Source organism: Artemia sp. Qi Xiang Cuo, chromosome 4 (genome assembly GCF_049724085.1).
Source record: "Artemia sp. Qi Xiang Cuo chromosome 4, ASM4972408v1, whole genome shotgun sequence".
Classification (NCBI taxonomy): Eukaryota; Metazoa; Arthropoda; class Branchiopoda; order Anostraca; family Artemiidae; genus Artemia; species Artemia sp. Qi Xiang Cuo.
The window spans coordinates 88,173,624-88,189,641 of NC_142797.1; the positions used below are offsets into that span (position 1 = coordinate 88,173,624).

Here is a 16,018-nt window from a genome sequence, read left to right on the forward strand (position 1 = left end):
GAAATTATTTAACTCTTTAGAAGACCAAGGGTCATCCATGGGTTAAGAGGAATAGATCTTTTTGACCTTGAAGTAGAGGAGGACAGAGCACATACGTCAAAAATAGACTCCTTTACTGACTCATAAAAGGAATCAAACTTAGAACAAAAATCATTATCGTCACCAAAAATATTCCATGTCTTCTCATCTAAATGTGATTTAAGGCGGATCAATTCATTCAAACAAAACCTAAAATAAGCTGAAGCATATGATTGTATGGCCTTATTCAATTTATTTTCAAGAATAAAAATGGAAAATAAATGAAAATGGTCTAAAATATCACTCACTACAACAGAATTCCGAACCAAATTAAGAGACGAAAAAATGTTATCAATTAAAGACGCTGACGTATCAGTTATACGTGTTGGAAGAGAGGTTGTTGGTAGAACCCTAGTAGTGAGCATATTTGAGAGAAAATCCATCGTAGTAGAGGAAGCCATGTTAATTAGATTTAAGTTAAAGTCTCCTATTATTACAAGTTCACACGAACGTCTCCCTATTAATTTTAAGACCTCATCAAGGACCTGACGAAAAGAAGGGGCAGATCCACTCATTACCAACTAACAAAACTTTATTTTTTAATTTGATTTGAATAAACTGGGATTCAAAAACCCCTTTGTCAATCCGTGACAGATCTCTTCAAACTATGAAGGGAAAAATATCTTAAATCTTAATTTATAGTCCCACCTTTGCCATCCCTCTGCGATTTTGTCGCTCCCTTCTGTAACTATGTACATCTATAAGGATTTCATAGTTAGAATTAAGTCAAGTCTCACATAATTTGACAACGTCGGATCATCCATCAAAAACCATCTGCCTCAACTGATCAATCGATGAGCAAAGACTCTTAGTATTAAGTTGAAGAACCGAAAAATGATCATCTCGTCTAGTAGCCCACTTTAAATCAGAAACATACTTACTATTAATTGATTGGGAAGTATTTAGGGAATTTCTTTTAATTTGACCAATGGAATTATTAATAATACTCAAAACATCTAAGGGATTTCTTTGTAATTGAAGTAAACGCCCATCAAGGGAGTAAAAATCCCCAGAGCCTGATTTAGAAAAATTCATATAATTTATAGGAGACTATTTATCAAACCTGCACCGCAACACACACAAAATAAAATAAATAAAAAAATAACTAAGAGGCTATAAATAAAAACAAAAAATAAAAATAAATCAATAAATAAAATCACAACAATCATACCAATTCTGCAATACTGCAAGATACTAAACATATCTAAAAAAAAAACACACACACACAAAACAACTTATTTTTCCACACATTCAGCTAGAGAATGAATTTTTCTAGTGAAACTTTTACCGTTAGGCCTTGCCAAAATTTGCTCACGATCAGTTCAGACATTTCTATGTCCAAATTTGTCCTTTGCGGCATATAGGATCTCACGTCGCCTCTTTGTCCATGCTTCCGATAGGAAAATTCCACTTAAAGCTAACCTGGCTTTTGCTTTGAAGACTTTCTTCGCTATATAACTATTCACAAATTTAACTAAAACAGGAGGGACTTTGTTGTTTAAGGAGGCATCGGTTAAAGGAGGAGATATTTTGAATCTGTAGATATTCCTAATTTGGGCAACATTAATTTTAATCAGATTCATTTTGGTTACGAAAACTTGCAGGATTGTTGATTGGAGGTCAGATCTGGACTGCTGCTTAACACCATGCAAAATTAGCGAATCAAGCAGCACTTCTTGTTCAAATGAATCTAGTTTCATCTCAATTTTCATGATTTTCTCTTCTTGATCTATAATTTGGTTGCGAAGAGTTTTCAGCGATTGTTCAATTTTTTCAAATTTTGGTTGATAATCAAGAGTAATCGCGTCATATATTTGACAAATAATGTCGTGGGATGACTGGCGGAAAGAATCAGCATCCGAAAACCTTTCATTAACCTTCTTAGTTATATTTTGCATTAACTCTCGCTTAGTTTTTTCCAGATCAAGTTCCGTAGAAGTGACTTTATCCATCAACGAAGCACATTCTCCTTGACCTGTATTAGATACCTTAATTGTTAATGAATTATATATCTTGGAAAGGGATTTATAAATATCGGGCGAATTTTTCAATTCCTCGAATGCAGCCTTTACACCTGCAGTCTGTTTTGTTGAAGTTCGGCTAACGCTTGGATTATATTCTGCCAAGTTGGCTTCAACAAGTCTGTATTCATCATGTGTCCCATAGCAAAATACCAAATATGAAGGCTTTCCTTTGCTACCCTTGGACACTTTTAGTATCTTTACTGGCCAATGAGGATAATTTTTGAAGTTAGCTAACGCGATATCAAACTCTTTAAATGCAGGCATTTCCTATTAAGGAGAGGACAAAAGTAAAAGCAACTCATCTTCATGTAAGGTAAGAACCATAATGAAAAATTTAGTTGAAATAATGTTCCAAAGATTCCATAATATATATCCCAAATATTCTATAAAATCCACTAATATCAGTCTATTTCAATACCAATTAGTTTGGCACCAAAGGTGAACACAGGTCAATTCGCTCACAGTACGTTTACTCAAGAAAAGTCAATGGCGCAACAAATTGCACCTGTGTCTTAATCCGTTTAGCTGAAGAAACCAGTTCTTTATTGTTCAGAGACTATAAAATATCCGTTTTCAAGCTAGGTTTTCACTGAATGAATGCTAGTGAAATACTGAATCTTTCCACTACAGATCAAATACAGATCTTTTTCAATCAAATGCAAATGACTCTCAAACAGTTTAGAGACCATCATAAAGATTGACGGGAGAAGAAATTACTCCTATTTGTGAGACTTGATTAGTTTGGAGGTAATCTTCTTTTGCTGTGATATTGTTAATATTATGATAAATTATTAAAAAAAACTACTCGAAATAAATGACTCGATGACAGTCATCAATTCGATGTAAATGACTGTTTGGTCTTTGAAGGGCTTGGGGTGCGATAGTTCGACTTGTGTTTGTACTAGTTTCTATTTGTTTTGAGTTTAACTTGATTATTTATTGTAATTTGGGCAATTTTTTTTAGTTTCAAGTTTGAATTGATTTTTTTTTCTTTTCATTTGAAGATAGCATTTTTATGCGTTTGTCTTTGCTCGTCTTGGGTTTTAATATGGCGTTTCATTTTTCATTGAAAAACTCAGTTTCTTGAAACTTTGGTTTTCTTTTCGAATTGATCCCTTGAAAATCTCAGACTTAAATTTTTATTTTAAGCTTGAATTATTGCATGTATTTATTTCTGATCGTCTTGGGTTTGACATGGTTCGTCACTTTTCATTGAACAACTTAATATCTTGAGAAATGTGTTGAATCTTTAAAATTAATCTCTTGAAAACTTCAAGCTTGAGTTTCTCTTTTAGGCTTGAACTATTACATGTATTTATTTCCGCTCGTCTTGGGTTTTAATTAGGCTCTTCATTTTCCATTCAACAACTTCCTTCTCAAAAATATTTCTTTTGCTTTTAAATTAATCCGTTGAAAACAGAAATTTCAGAGACTGTTGAAGGATATGTTTTACTAAATCAGAAGGTACTATTTGCATCTAATTGATTAAAAGATTGATCTGCAATATCTCAAGAGCCGCAAAGGGTATTAAGTTGAAACTTTCAGGACATGTTGATTAGGATATTGGAAAATAGTTGGAGGGCTACTAGACCCATTCTAAACCCTTTTTAGCTGCCCTCTATCGAAAGATATTTAATGTATCTTGTTCAAAATTGCCTCAAAAGTAAATAATTGTGCATAAGGGGATAACATAAGGCCTCAAAGCCCCTGGGGTAAGAGTTGTAATTTATGCAAGTTACCCATTCTTTATAAATAACGTTGGTTTTTGAGAAAAGGGACCATGTTTATTCCCAGTCCTCGAAATGGCTGAGGGTATTAAGATGAAACTTACAGAAACTGTTGAGGGGGTTATTGAACAAAATTAAAAACACTATATGCAAGATGATTGTCAAAAGGACTTATCAGCACTATCTAAGGAATGGAAAACTTAATTTAGTTAAAATTTTCACGGCATGTTGAGGGGAAATGGAAGAGTCTTCGGTGGACTACCATTCCTCTGGTGCCCTTAATAATCCCCTCCCCAATGCTGATAAAATTTTGAATAGTTGTTTTGTTCAAAATAACAAAAAGGAATAAAATTATACCATAAGAGATGTTATGCTCCCCACCGCCCCAAGGACAATGAATATAAATTTTATAATTTTTCCATTTTTACATGCAGGATTTATCAAACAGTCTGTGGTAACAAACTGTAAGTAAGTAGTGACCCGACTCAATAGTAATCAAAACTCCAGAAAACGGAATATTGATACCAATATATATATATATATATATATATATATATATATATATATATATATATATATATATATATATATATATATATATATATATATATATATATATATATATATATATATATATATATATATATATATATATATATATATATATATATATATATATATATATATATATATATATATATATATATATATATATATATATATATATATATATATATATATATATATATATATATATATATATATATATATATATATATATATATATATATTATATATATATATATATATATATATATATATATATATATATATATATCAAAAGAATCATATTTATGATGATTACAAATATATAAGCTTCATTAAGTTTAATGCTACCAATCAAAGGTTACGAGTCTGAGGAAATTTGTTTGATTTTCAAAAAAAAGCGGGAAACACCCCGTAAAATTCTTAGAATCTGAATGAAAATTTCACCATCAGATTCAGGGTACCGGAAAACCTTACTGCAGAGGTTTTAAACTCTTATCTGCAAAAATTTGGAATTTTGTATTTTATGCCAGAAGAAAGATCGCAGATGCGTGTTTATTTGTGTTTTTTCCCCCAGGGGTTATCGCAACTATCCAGTGGGCCTAAAACTTTGGGATGGGGCTCATTCTAACAAAAATTAAAAGTTCTAGTGCCCTTTTTAAGGGACCAAAACTGGAGGGCGATTAGGCCCCCTCCCACATAACTTTTTCCCACAATCGTCCGATTAAAATTTTGAGATAGATATTTTGTTCAGCATAGTTGAAAGGTGCAATAACTATTTCTTTGGAGATAACTTGACCCCTACAGCCTCTGGGGAAAGGTCTTTAAGTTATAAAATTTGTTTAATGTTTACGTGTATTATTTGTTGTTGGTTATGCATACAGTTGTCATGTCAGGAGGGGAGGACAAATTTTCTGCTGGGGAGATTTTGCACGAGGAGAGTTTTTCAGGGAGAGGGAAGTTTCCAGGGGGTGAGTTTTCAAGGGAAATTTTATATTGGGGGAATTCGCCAAAGTTCCTATATGATATTTCTTTATATTTCCTGCTTTCTCTTTACCAACACTATTTTACGCGTGGAGACGTTGAGGCTAATTGCCCGGGGTAAATTTTCACCAAGATTGAATTGTCCAGAGGATTTTTCCGTAGGAGGGAGGATTTTTCCGTTGAGGTGGAGCCAGATACACTGGCACTTTTGAAAAAACGATCAAAAATTAAATATAAAAGACAATTTTTTTCAATTGTAAGTAAGGAGCAGCATTAAAACTTAAATGAACAAAAATTGTTACCTATATGAGGGGGTTGCCCCCTCCCCAATACCTCGCTCTTGATGATAAAGTTTAAATTCTGTCCCAATTCTTTAAAAAAGACTCCTGAAGCACCAGGGTCATTTAATTAGAACAATTAAATAAAAAAAAGTTTTTGTTAGACTGAAAGTAAGGAGCGACATTAAAACTTAAAACGAACAGAAATTATTCTGTATATGAACGGGGCTGTCACCTTCTCAATGCCTCGCTCTTTACGCTAAAGTTTTTTATTGTTTTAAAAAATAGAGTTGTAAGAAAGAGTCTAACTTTAGCATGAAGAGTGAGGCGTTGCGAAGGGGACAGCCCCTTTCATATACGGAATAATTTCTGTTCGTTTTAACTTTTAATGTCGCTCCTTACTTTCAGTTAAAAAAAAAGTGTATTGTTTTTAATTTTTGAACGTTTTTGAACTAATGCAGGTTTTGATTTTAGCTCACTGTACATGAATAATTAAAACAAAATATGCATATTAGTTTTACTTTTATTTGGTTAAATGTCTTTCTCGAAAGTTGTTTAATTTTACTTACGATCGTTTTTTTTAGTAATAAATATACGTAACTTATGAATTAACTTACGTAACGAACTTCTTTATTCATATATTTTTAATATGTATATTAGGGGGTTCGTCTTCTAGTCAATACCTCACTTTTTACGCTAAAGTTCGAATTTTGTTCCAATTCTTTAAAAACGACCCCTCAATCACTAAGGCCGTTAATTAGAATAAATAGCTCTTATGAAAGCACTAAAAAATCTTTGGCTTAAAGAGCGAGGTATTGATTAGGGAGCGAAACCAGTCATATACGTAATAGTTTCTGTTTGTTTTAAGTTTTGATGTTGCTCCTCACTTTCAGTTGAAAAGCATTTTTTTTTTTTTTTTTCTGGTTGTTTTTTTAAATAATGTTGGGAAATCCAGCGCCCCCTTTATAGCAATGTCCCTTCCAACATGAAAACTTTCTCCATGGAAAGATCCTCCCAAATAATCCACGACCCCCCCCCACCACCAGAAAAGTCACTCCTGAAAACATCTGTATCCTTCCCAATAACCAACATTATATGTAAATATGGGGTAAAGTTCATAACTTTCAGCCCTCCCCCCGGGGACTTTGGGGTATTAAGTCATCCTAAAAGACATAGTTATTATATTTTTGACTATGCTGAATAAAATGGCTATCTCAAAATTTTGATGATAACTTTGGGGAAAAAAATGAGCGTGGGAGGGGGCCCAGCTGCCCTCCATTTTTTTTGGTCCCTTAAAAAGGGACCAAAAAAAGGCACTTGAAACTTATAATATCAGTTTAAATGAGCACTACCACTACATTTAGGACCACTGGGTCGATACGATCACCCCTGGGGAAAAAAATATTAAAAACAAATAAACACGCATCCGTGATGTTTCTTCTCGCAAAAAATACAAAATTCCACATTTTTGCAGATAGGAGCTTGAAACTTCTACAGTAGGGTTCTCTGATACGCCGAATCTGATGGTATGATTTTCATTAAGGTTACAAATCTTTTAGGGGTGTTTCCACCTTTTTTCAGAAATCAAGCAAATTTTCTCAGGCACGTAACTTTTGATTGGTAGGACAAAACTTGATGAACCATATATATTTGAAATCAGCATTAACGTCTGATATTTCATATTTTAGAGTTTCGGCTACTAATGAGCCGGCTCACTCCTTACTTACAGTTCGTTACCACGAACTGCTTGATTTTGAAGTGTCGAAAAACTTTAGCTTGAAAAGTCAGGTGTTTAGGAGGGGCAACCCTCCTCATATACTTAACAATTTCTGATCGTTTTAAGTTGTAATGCTGTTCCTTACATTCAGTTGAAAAAAAAATAGTTTTTATTTATTCAATGGGAAATGGCGAAGGTTTGAGCCTGGGTGTGTCTGAAAATTTAAGGGTATTAAATTAAAATTTAGGGGAATTGTGAGGTGTACGTTGAGCTAAATCAAAAGACACTATATGTATCCACGTCAACAAAAATGCGTATCTGCAATTTTTTAGAAACAGATAAGGGTATTAACACAAAACTATTAGGGAGATTAAAACTTAAAACAAACAGAAATTATTCTGTATATGAAAAGGGCTGTCCCCTTCTCAATGCCTCGCTCTTTACGCTAAAGTTTTTTATTGTTTTAAAAAATAGAGTTGTGATAAAGAGTCTAACTTTAGCGTGAAGAGTGAGGCGTTGCAAAGGGGACAGCCCCTTTCATATACGGAATTATTTCTGTTCGTTTTAAGTTTTAATGTCGCTCCTTACTTTCAGTTAAAAAAAAGTGTATTTTTTTAATTTTTGAACGTTTTTGAATTAATGCAGGTTTTGATTTTAGCTCACCGTACATGAATAATTAAAACAAAATATGCATATTAATTTTACTTTTATTTGGTTAAATGGCTTTCTCGAAAGTTGTTTAATTTTATTTAGGATCGTTTTTATTAGTAATAAATATACGTAACTTGCGAATTAACTTACGTAACGAGCTTCTTTATTTATTTATTTTTTAATATGTATATTAGGGGGTTCGTTCCCTAGTCCATAACTTGCTGTTTGCGCTAAAGTTCGAATTTTGTTCCAATTCTTTAACACGAAAGCCGTTAATTAGAATAAATAGCTCATATGAAACTACTAAAAAAATCTTTGGCATAAAGAGCAGGGCATTGACTAGGGGGCGAACCCAGTCATATACGTAATAGTTTCTGTTCGTTTAAGTTTTGATGTTGCTCCTTACTTTCAGTTTAAAAAATTGTTTTTTTTATTTAGTTTCTGATCGTTTTTTTTTTTTAAATAATGCTGGGAAATCCGGCGCCCCCTTTATAGCAATGTCCCTTCCCCCATGAAAACTTCTTCCATGGAAAGATCCACCCACATAACCCAAAACCCTCCCCCCCTACCACCAGAAAAGTAACCCCTGAAAATGTCTGTATGCTTCCCAATAACCAATATTATATTTAAATATGGTGTAAAGTTCATAACTTTCAGCCCTCCCCCCAGGGACTTTTGGGGATTAAGTCATCCTAAAAGATATAGTTATTATATGTTTGACTATGCTGAATAAAAGGTTTATCTCAAAATTTTAATTATAACTTTGGGGAAAAAATGAGCGTGGGAGGGGCCCTAGCTGCCCTCCATTTTTTTGGTCACTTAAAAAGGGCACTATAACTTATAATATTCGTTCGAATGAGCACTCCCACTATAATTAGGACCACTGGGTCGATACGATCACCCCTGGAGAAAAAAATAAAAAAATAAAAAATAAACACGCAGCCGCGATCTTTCTTCTGGCAATAAAATACAATATTCCACTTTTTTGCAAATAGGAGCTTGAAACCTTTACAGTAGGGTTCTCTGATACGCTGAATTTGATGGTGTGATTTTCATTAAGATTCTACAACTTTTACGGGGCGTTTCCCCCTTTTTTCAAAAATGAGGCAAATTTTCTCAGGCCCGTAACTTTTGATTGGTAGGACAAAACTTGATGAACCATATATATTTGAAATCAGCATTAAAATCTGATATTCCATATTTTAAAGTTTCTGCTACTAATGAGCCGGGTCACTCCTTACTTACTGCTCTTTACCACGAACTGTTTGATTTTGAAGTGTCGAAAAACTTTAGCATGAAGAGCCAGGTGTTTAGGAGGGGGCAACCCCCCTCATATACTTAACAATTTCTGTTCGTTTTAAGTTTTAATGCTGTTTCTTATATTCAGTTGAAAAAAAAAGTTTTTATTTAATCAATGGGAAATGGCGAAGGTTTGATCCTGGGTGTGTCTGAAAATTTAAGGGTATTAAATTAAAATTTAGGGGAATTGTGAGGTGTACGTTGAGCTAAATCAAAAGACACTATATGTATCCACGTCAACAAAAATGCGTATCTGCAATGTTTTAGAAACAGATAAGGGTATTAACACAAAAATATTAGGGAGGTTAATACTGTGACACTGACAGCTACTGTGATTGCAAATGCAACCACTCGCAACTGCTACTACGATTATTTGCGATTAATAATTCAATTTTTTAATTCAAAATCCAAGTCCAACTTAAAACGAATAAAAGTACAAAAAAGAGGAGTATGGCAGCTTCCCATCTCCTCATCCAATAACTGTAAAAGTTCTAAAACCATTTGCGTGACTTGCACTTTACTCGAAACAAAATATATTATAAAATCTTTTTTATATTCATAATATTCAAAAAAAAATAACAATTTAGTAATTCTGTACAGTGTTGTATCTTAAAGATAAAGTCTTGTATATAAATTTGTTGACATTATTAAGAATTAATACCATTATGTATTAAATAGTCAATTTATTTTCTTTATTAATTCCCGGTGTTCTTTATTATCATAGAGATTCTTATGTTCATGACATTCACAAAAAAAAAAAAAAAAAAAAAAAAAATACAAGTTTGTAATTCTGTACAGTGTTTTATCTTGAAGATAAAGTGTTGTATATAGAAGTGTTGAAATTGTTAGGAATTAGTAATATTATATATTAAATGGTCAGTTTATTTTCTTTAATTCTTTTCAAACTTCCTGAGTACCTTAGAGATTTGTTTTTTATTCGCCATTGATGTTTTGAAAACTTAACAATAGAGATCAAAATACATATAGTTTTTAATAAAACACAAATAACGCAATATGCTTCAAAACTTTTACGGCTAGGGGATGTGGAGCCAAACTCGTTTTTGTAGTAATTTTGTGCGGTTTAAGTTTGAATTAAATAAAAAAACAAGTTTTTTTAACTGAAAGTAAGGAACGACGTTAAAACTTAAAACGAACAGAAATTATTCCGTATATGAAGGGGGCTGTCCCCTCCTCAACGCCTCGCTCTTTACGCTAAAGTTTTTTTATTGTTTAAAAAAATAGAGTTGTGAGAAAGTCAAACTTTAGCGTAAAGAGCGAGGGGTTGAGGAGGAGATAGCCCCTTTCATATACGGAATAATTTCTGTTCGTTTTAAGTTATAACGTTCCTTACTTTCAGTTAAAAAAACTTGTTTTTTTTATTTATTTTCTGAACGTTTTTGAAATAATGCAGCTTTGATTTTGGCTCGCCGTACATGAATAATTAAAACAAAATTTGCATATTATATTTGGTTAAAGGGCTTTCTCGAAACTTGTTTAATTTTATTTACGAACGTTTTTATTAGTAATAAATATAGGTAACTTAGAATTAACTTACGTAACGAACTTCTATATTCATTAATTTTTAACACGTATATTAGAGGTTCGCCCCCAAGTCAATACCCTGCTCTTTAAACTATAGTTCGAATTTTTTTTCCAGTTCTTTAAAAATGACCTCTTAATCACAATCAGTTGATCAGTTGAAAAACTTGTTTTTTTTTATTTAATTCCTGATCTTTTTCTTTAATAATGCTGGGAAATCCGGCGCCCCCTTCATAGCAATGTCTCTTCCCCGATGAAAACTTCCTTCATGGAAAGATCCTTCCATATAGCCCCTGACCCTCTCCTTCCCCCACCTACCAGAAAAAATATCCTCTGAAAAAGTCTGTTTACTTCCCAATAACCAACCCTATATGTTAACATTGAGTCAAGTTCGTAACTTTCAGCCCTCCCCTTGGGGACTTTAGGGGATCAAGTCATCCTAAAAGACATTTTTATCAAATTTTCGACCATGCTGAACAAAATGGCTATCTCAAAATTTTGATCGGGTGACTTTGAGAAAAAAATGAGCATGGGAGGGGACCAAGTTGCCCTCCAATTTTTTGATCACTCAAAAAGGACACTAGAACTTTTAAGTTACGTTCGAATGAGCCATCTCACGATTTTATAGGACCACTGGGTTGAAACGATTACCCATGGGAAAAAAAACACCCCACCCGAAAAAAACAAACAACTCACCCCGCATCCATAATATTTCGTCGGGCAAAATACAAAAATCACCCATTTGTCTTATGGGTGTTTTAAACCACTATAGTCAGGGTGTCTGATAGGCTGAATCTGATGGTGGTATTTTCATTGAGGTTCTATAGTTTTCAGGGGGCTTTTCCTTTTTTTTCGAAAATCAGCCAAATTGTCTCAGGCGCGCAGCTTTTGATGGGTAAGATTAATCTTGATGAAACTTATATATTTGAAATTAGAATTAAAATCTGATTCTTTTGATGTATCTATTAGTATCAAAATCCCGTTTTTTAGAGTTTCGGTTACCATTGAGCCGGGTCGCTCCTTACTTACAGTTCGTTACCACGAACTGTTTGATAGAATATAAAATATAATGTTTGCTCGTTATGATTTTTACTTGTTCATCTGCAAAAACATATATTACCATTATGTTTGAAATGATCATTTATTTTAATGTCTGTTCGTTTTGGCTTTCTTTTATTCTCTAATAGTAATTTTGGGCCATTTTGAGTTTGAATTGCTATAGAAACTTGTTTCTCCTGGTTTTAAGATTAATATTACTCTTTGCTTTTCGTTAAGAAACTGCTTCTATAATTTTTTCAATTAATTAAAATCAAATATTAAAGATGAAAAATCTTAAATTATTGGAAAACTAGTCCAAAGGCAGCAGATATAATGAAATGATACAAATTTGTATATTCATATGTATATACATATATAGAATTGTTTCATTCATACCTCTCTCTCTCTCTCTCTCTGTACACACACACAAATATATATATATATATATATATATATATATATATATATATATATATATATATATATATATATATATATATATATATATATATATATATATATATATATATATATATATATATATATATATATATATATATATGTGTGTGTGTGTGTGTGTGTGTGTGTGTGTATATATATATATATATACGAGTGTTTCTACCTTATGGTTTGGGTTGCCAATTAGGGAAAGTACCGGTAGTTATAGGATCATCTTGAGCCAATGACCTAAATAGTTGTCCATCCAAACCCAATTTTCTATCATTATAAATAAAAATAGCTTCACTCCTCTTTAATTTTGTTCCTTGTTAAGCAAGTTTAGCAGCTGTTGATTGCCAAAATGGCAAGGAATAAGACCAGTTCTAATGGGTATTCTCAAACTATTAAGTCATAAGGTAGGTTTTTCGCACGATTTTTTTTTTTTTTTTTTTTTTTTTGTTTATCGAGCGTATCATGCAATACGGCTAGTGAAATCAAAACCATGTCAGGAGCTTCAATTTAAAGTCGAAGCATAAGCTTGAGTCCTTCGATACCAATAAAGAACTTAGAAATTAAATATGGCTTTAAGGGCAGTGGGTACGAAATACATTTGGATAATTTTATACCTTGTACCGATCATTCTAGAAAAATCAGCTACAGCTAACGGTAAGTTGGAGTAAACTTTATAGTACACTATATATACTAGTAGAATATAGTAAATGGTACATTACCTTTTGAAAGATATAAATTTAATGTTTTTCTTGAAAAAGCATGTTTTTCTAAGATTTAAGATATATTTTATGGCAAAAGATAAAATCCATGAAACTTACAATTATGCACTGATCCCCAAAAGGGTTCTTTGATCTATAAAGGAGGGAAACATAGAATAAAAATTGAAAAAGAGACCTTATTTGAAAATATTGCTTCGTTAAATAAACCAGGTTTTTTTCGTCTAATTAATATCTTAAATATGTGTATAATGTTTATACTTTATTTTTATTTTCATCACAGTTTATTTTTTTTTGCGTAATATATACTTTGAACAACCAAGAAATAAAAGAAAATTACAATACTATTTATCTGTAACCAAGTTTCAGTCTTATTTAGAAGTCCTTTATCTAAAAATTTATAAACATTTTGAGAATATCTTCAAGCTGTGCTATAAAGAAAATAAAAGTTGAAAAAGAAAAAAGAATGTTGATAAAGGAAGGAACAAGAAACTCAAAAAGCAAGTTTAATACTGTTTTCTTGGGCACCAATCATCTGGCGAGAAAATTACTGAAAATTTGTTTGCTGATGTACCTGAGTCACAAAATTATTTCAGTGATTTTTTATATATGATGTTAAAATATATTCTTAATATCTTCTTATCCTTTTTTTTAAGATTTTCCTCCTATTTTAGATTTCCTCCTTTTACAAGTTGTTATAGTTTAGATTCTTCCTATTTTTCAACGGGTTTCGTGAAAAAAAGTGCAACGGCTACTGGAGGTTAATATAACGAAAGATTTAAATATTGTAGAAAAATTGAAAATAATAATACATGAAAAGAATCATCATTTTCGAAGATTTTAAAATGTAATGGGTTTAAAGTTACCCACCAAAAGCTTTGTGCTAAAGTTTTTTTTAAGCACTTTTAAAAAAGATTATGATTCTAATTAAATGGCTATTTTTTTTCAGAGGTCGCTGTTAAAAATGTTGGAACAAAAGGTCAAACTGTAGCAAAGGGTAGGGCATTGAAGAGGGAGAGGGCCATTTAATATACGGAGTAGCTTCTGTTCGTTATTGGTTTTAATTTTGCTGTATACTTTCAGTAGAAAAACTTGTTTTATTATTTAATTTCTGACCGTTGTTCAAATAATACCAGGATATTCACCTCTCCATTTGAAATTCTCCAACCCTGAAAAATTATCCATGGAAAGTACTTCTCGTGAAATATCCTACCCCTCCAGGAAATTCCATCCTCGTTGCTGATTCCCCTTAGAAAATTTCTTGTGGATGTTACCACCTGAATAATTCTTCTTAGCATAGTTTGATTTAAAAAAGGCCTTGTTTTCTTATTTAATGAGCCATCTTCCAATACTCTAGGACGATTTTTTCAAGATGATCAACCCTGGGAAAATAAAAAAAAAATAGACGAAAAAAAATTAAATAATAGATAAGCATCCGTGACCTGTCTTTTGGTAAAAAATACAAAATTTCAAATTTGTGCAGATGACTGCTTAGAATTTTTACTGTAGGGTTTTCTGATACGCTGAACCTGCTGGGACAATTTTCAATCAGACGTCTCAACTTTTGGGTCGTGTTTCCGTCCATTCTTTAAAATCAGTCAAATTTTGTAGCTTTTCATGAGTAACATTAAACTTAACGAATCTTATATATCTGGAATCACCGTAATGAGCATTACCGGCTCAATGGTAACCGAAACTCTAGAAAACGGTTTTGATATTAAGAGATACATCAAAAGAATCAGATTTTATTGCTGATTTCAAATATATAAGTTTCATTAAGTTTAATCAAACCCATAAAAAGTTATGCGCCTGAGAAAATTTGGCTGATTTTTGAAAAAAGGGGGAAAGACGCTCTAAAAGCTATAGAACCTTGATGAAAATCCCACCATCATATTCAGCGTATCAGAGAACCCTACTGTAGAGGTTTCAAGCTCCTATCTACAAGAATATGGAATTTTGCATTTTTTGCCAGAAGAAAGATCACGGATGCGTGTTTTTTTTTTTCCAGGGGTGATAGTATCGACCCAGTGGTCCTAGAATATAGTGGAGGACTCATTAAATCGGAAATTAAAAGTTCTAGTGCCCTTTTTAACTGACCAAAAAAATGAAGGGCAACTAGCCCCCTCCCACCCCCATTTTTTCTCCAAAGTCACCTGATCAAAAATTTTGAGATAGCCATTTTGTTCAGCATGGTTGAAAATATGATAAATATGTCCTTTAGGATGACTTAATTTCCCGAAGTCCCCGGGGGGAGGGCTGAAAGTTATGAACTTTGCCCAATGTTAAGATACAGTATTGGTTATTAGGAACTATACAGACGTTTTCATGGGGGATTTTTTCTGGTAGTAGGGGGCTGGGTGGCTTGGGGGTTATATGAGGGGATCTTTCCATGAAGGAAGTTTTCTTGGGGGAAGGGAAATTGCTATGAAGGGGGCGCCGGATTTCCCAAAATTATTTAAAAAAAGATCAGAAATTAAACATAAAAAAACAAGATTTCCAAATGAAAATAAGGAGTGACATCAAAACTTAAAACAAACAGAAAATATTACGTGTATGATTGGGTTCACCCCCTAGTCAGTACCTCGCTCTTTAAGCCAAAGGTTTTTTAGTACTTTCATAAGAGCTATTTATTCCAAATAACGGCCTTAGTGATTAAGGGGTCATTTAAAAAGAATTGGAACAAAATTCGAACTTTATCGTAAAAAATAAGGTATTTAATAATAGTTGAACCCCTTAATATACGGTGGTGAAAAACTATGAAGATAGAACTTCTTTACATACGTTAATTTGTAAGTTACGTGTACCTAATATCAAGGAAAACGTTTCTAAATAAAATTAAACAGGTTTCGAGAAAGCCATTTAACCAAATAAAAGAAAAATTAATGTGCAAATTTTGTTTTAATTATTCATGTACGGTGAGCCAAAATCAAAACCTGCATTAATTCAAAAACGTTCAAAAATTAAATAAAAA

General features: G+C 32.4%; 1 protein-coding gene across 1 annotated transcript in view; it reads left to right on the plus strand.

The window, feature by feature from the left end:
• Positions 1-12,840: 12,840 nt before the first annotated feature.
• The window catches only part of LOC148953596 (uncharacterized), a 105,215-nt gene continuing 102,037 nt past the window's right edge, over positions 12,841-16,018 (plus strand). The window contains exon 1 of the mRNA XM_089087752.1: positions 12,841-12,985. Coding sequence (XP_088943878.1) covers positions 12,898-12,985 — 88 coding nt within the window. The 5' untranslated portion in view covers positions 12,841-12,897. The remainder of the gene's footprint in view (positions 12,986-16,018) is intronic.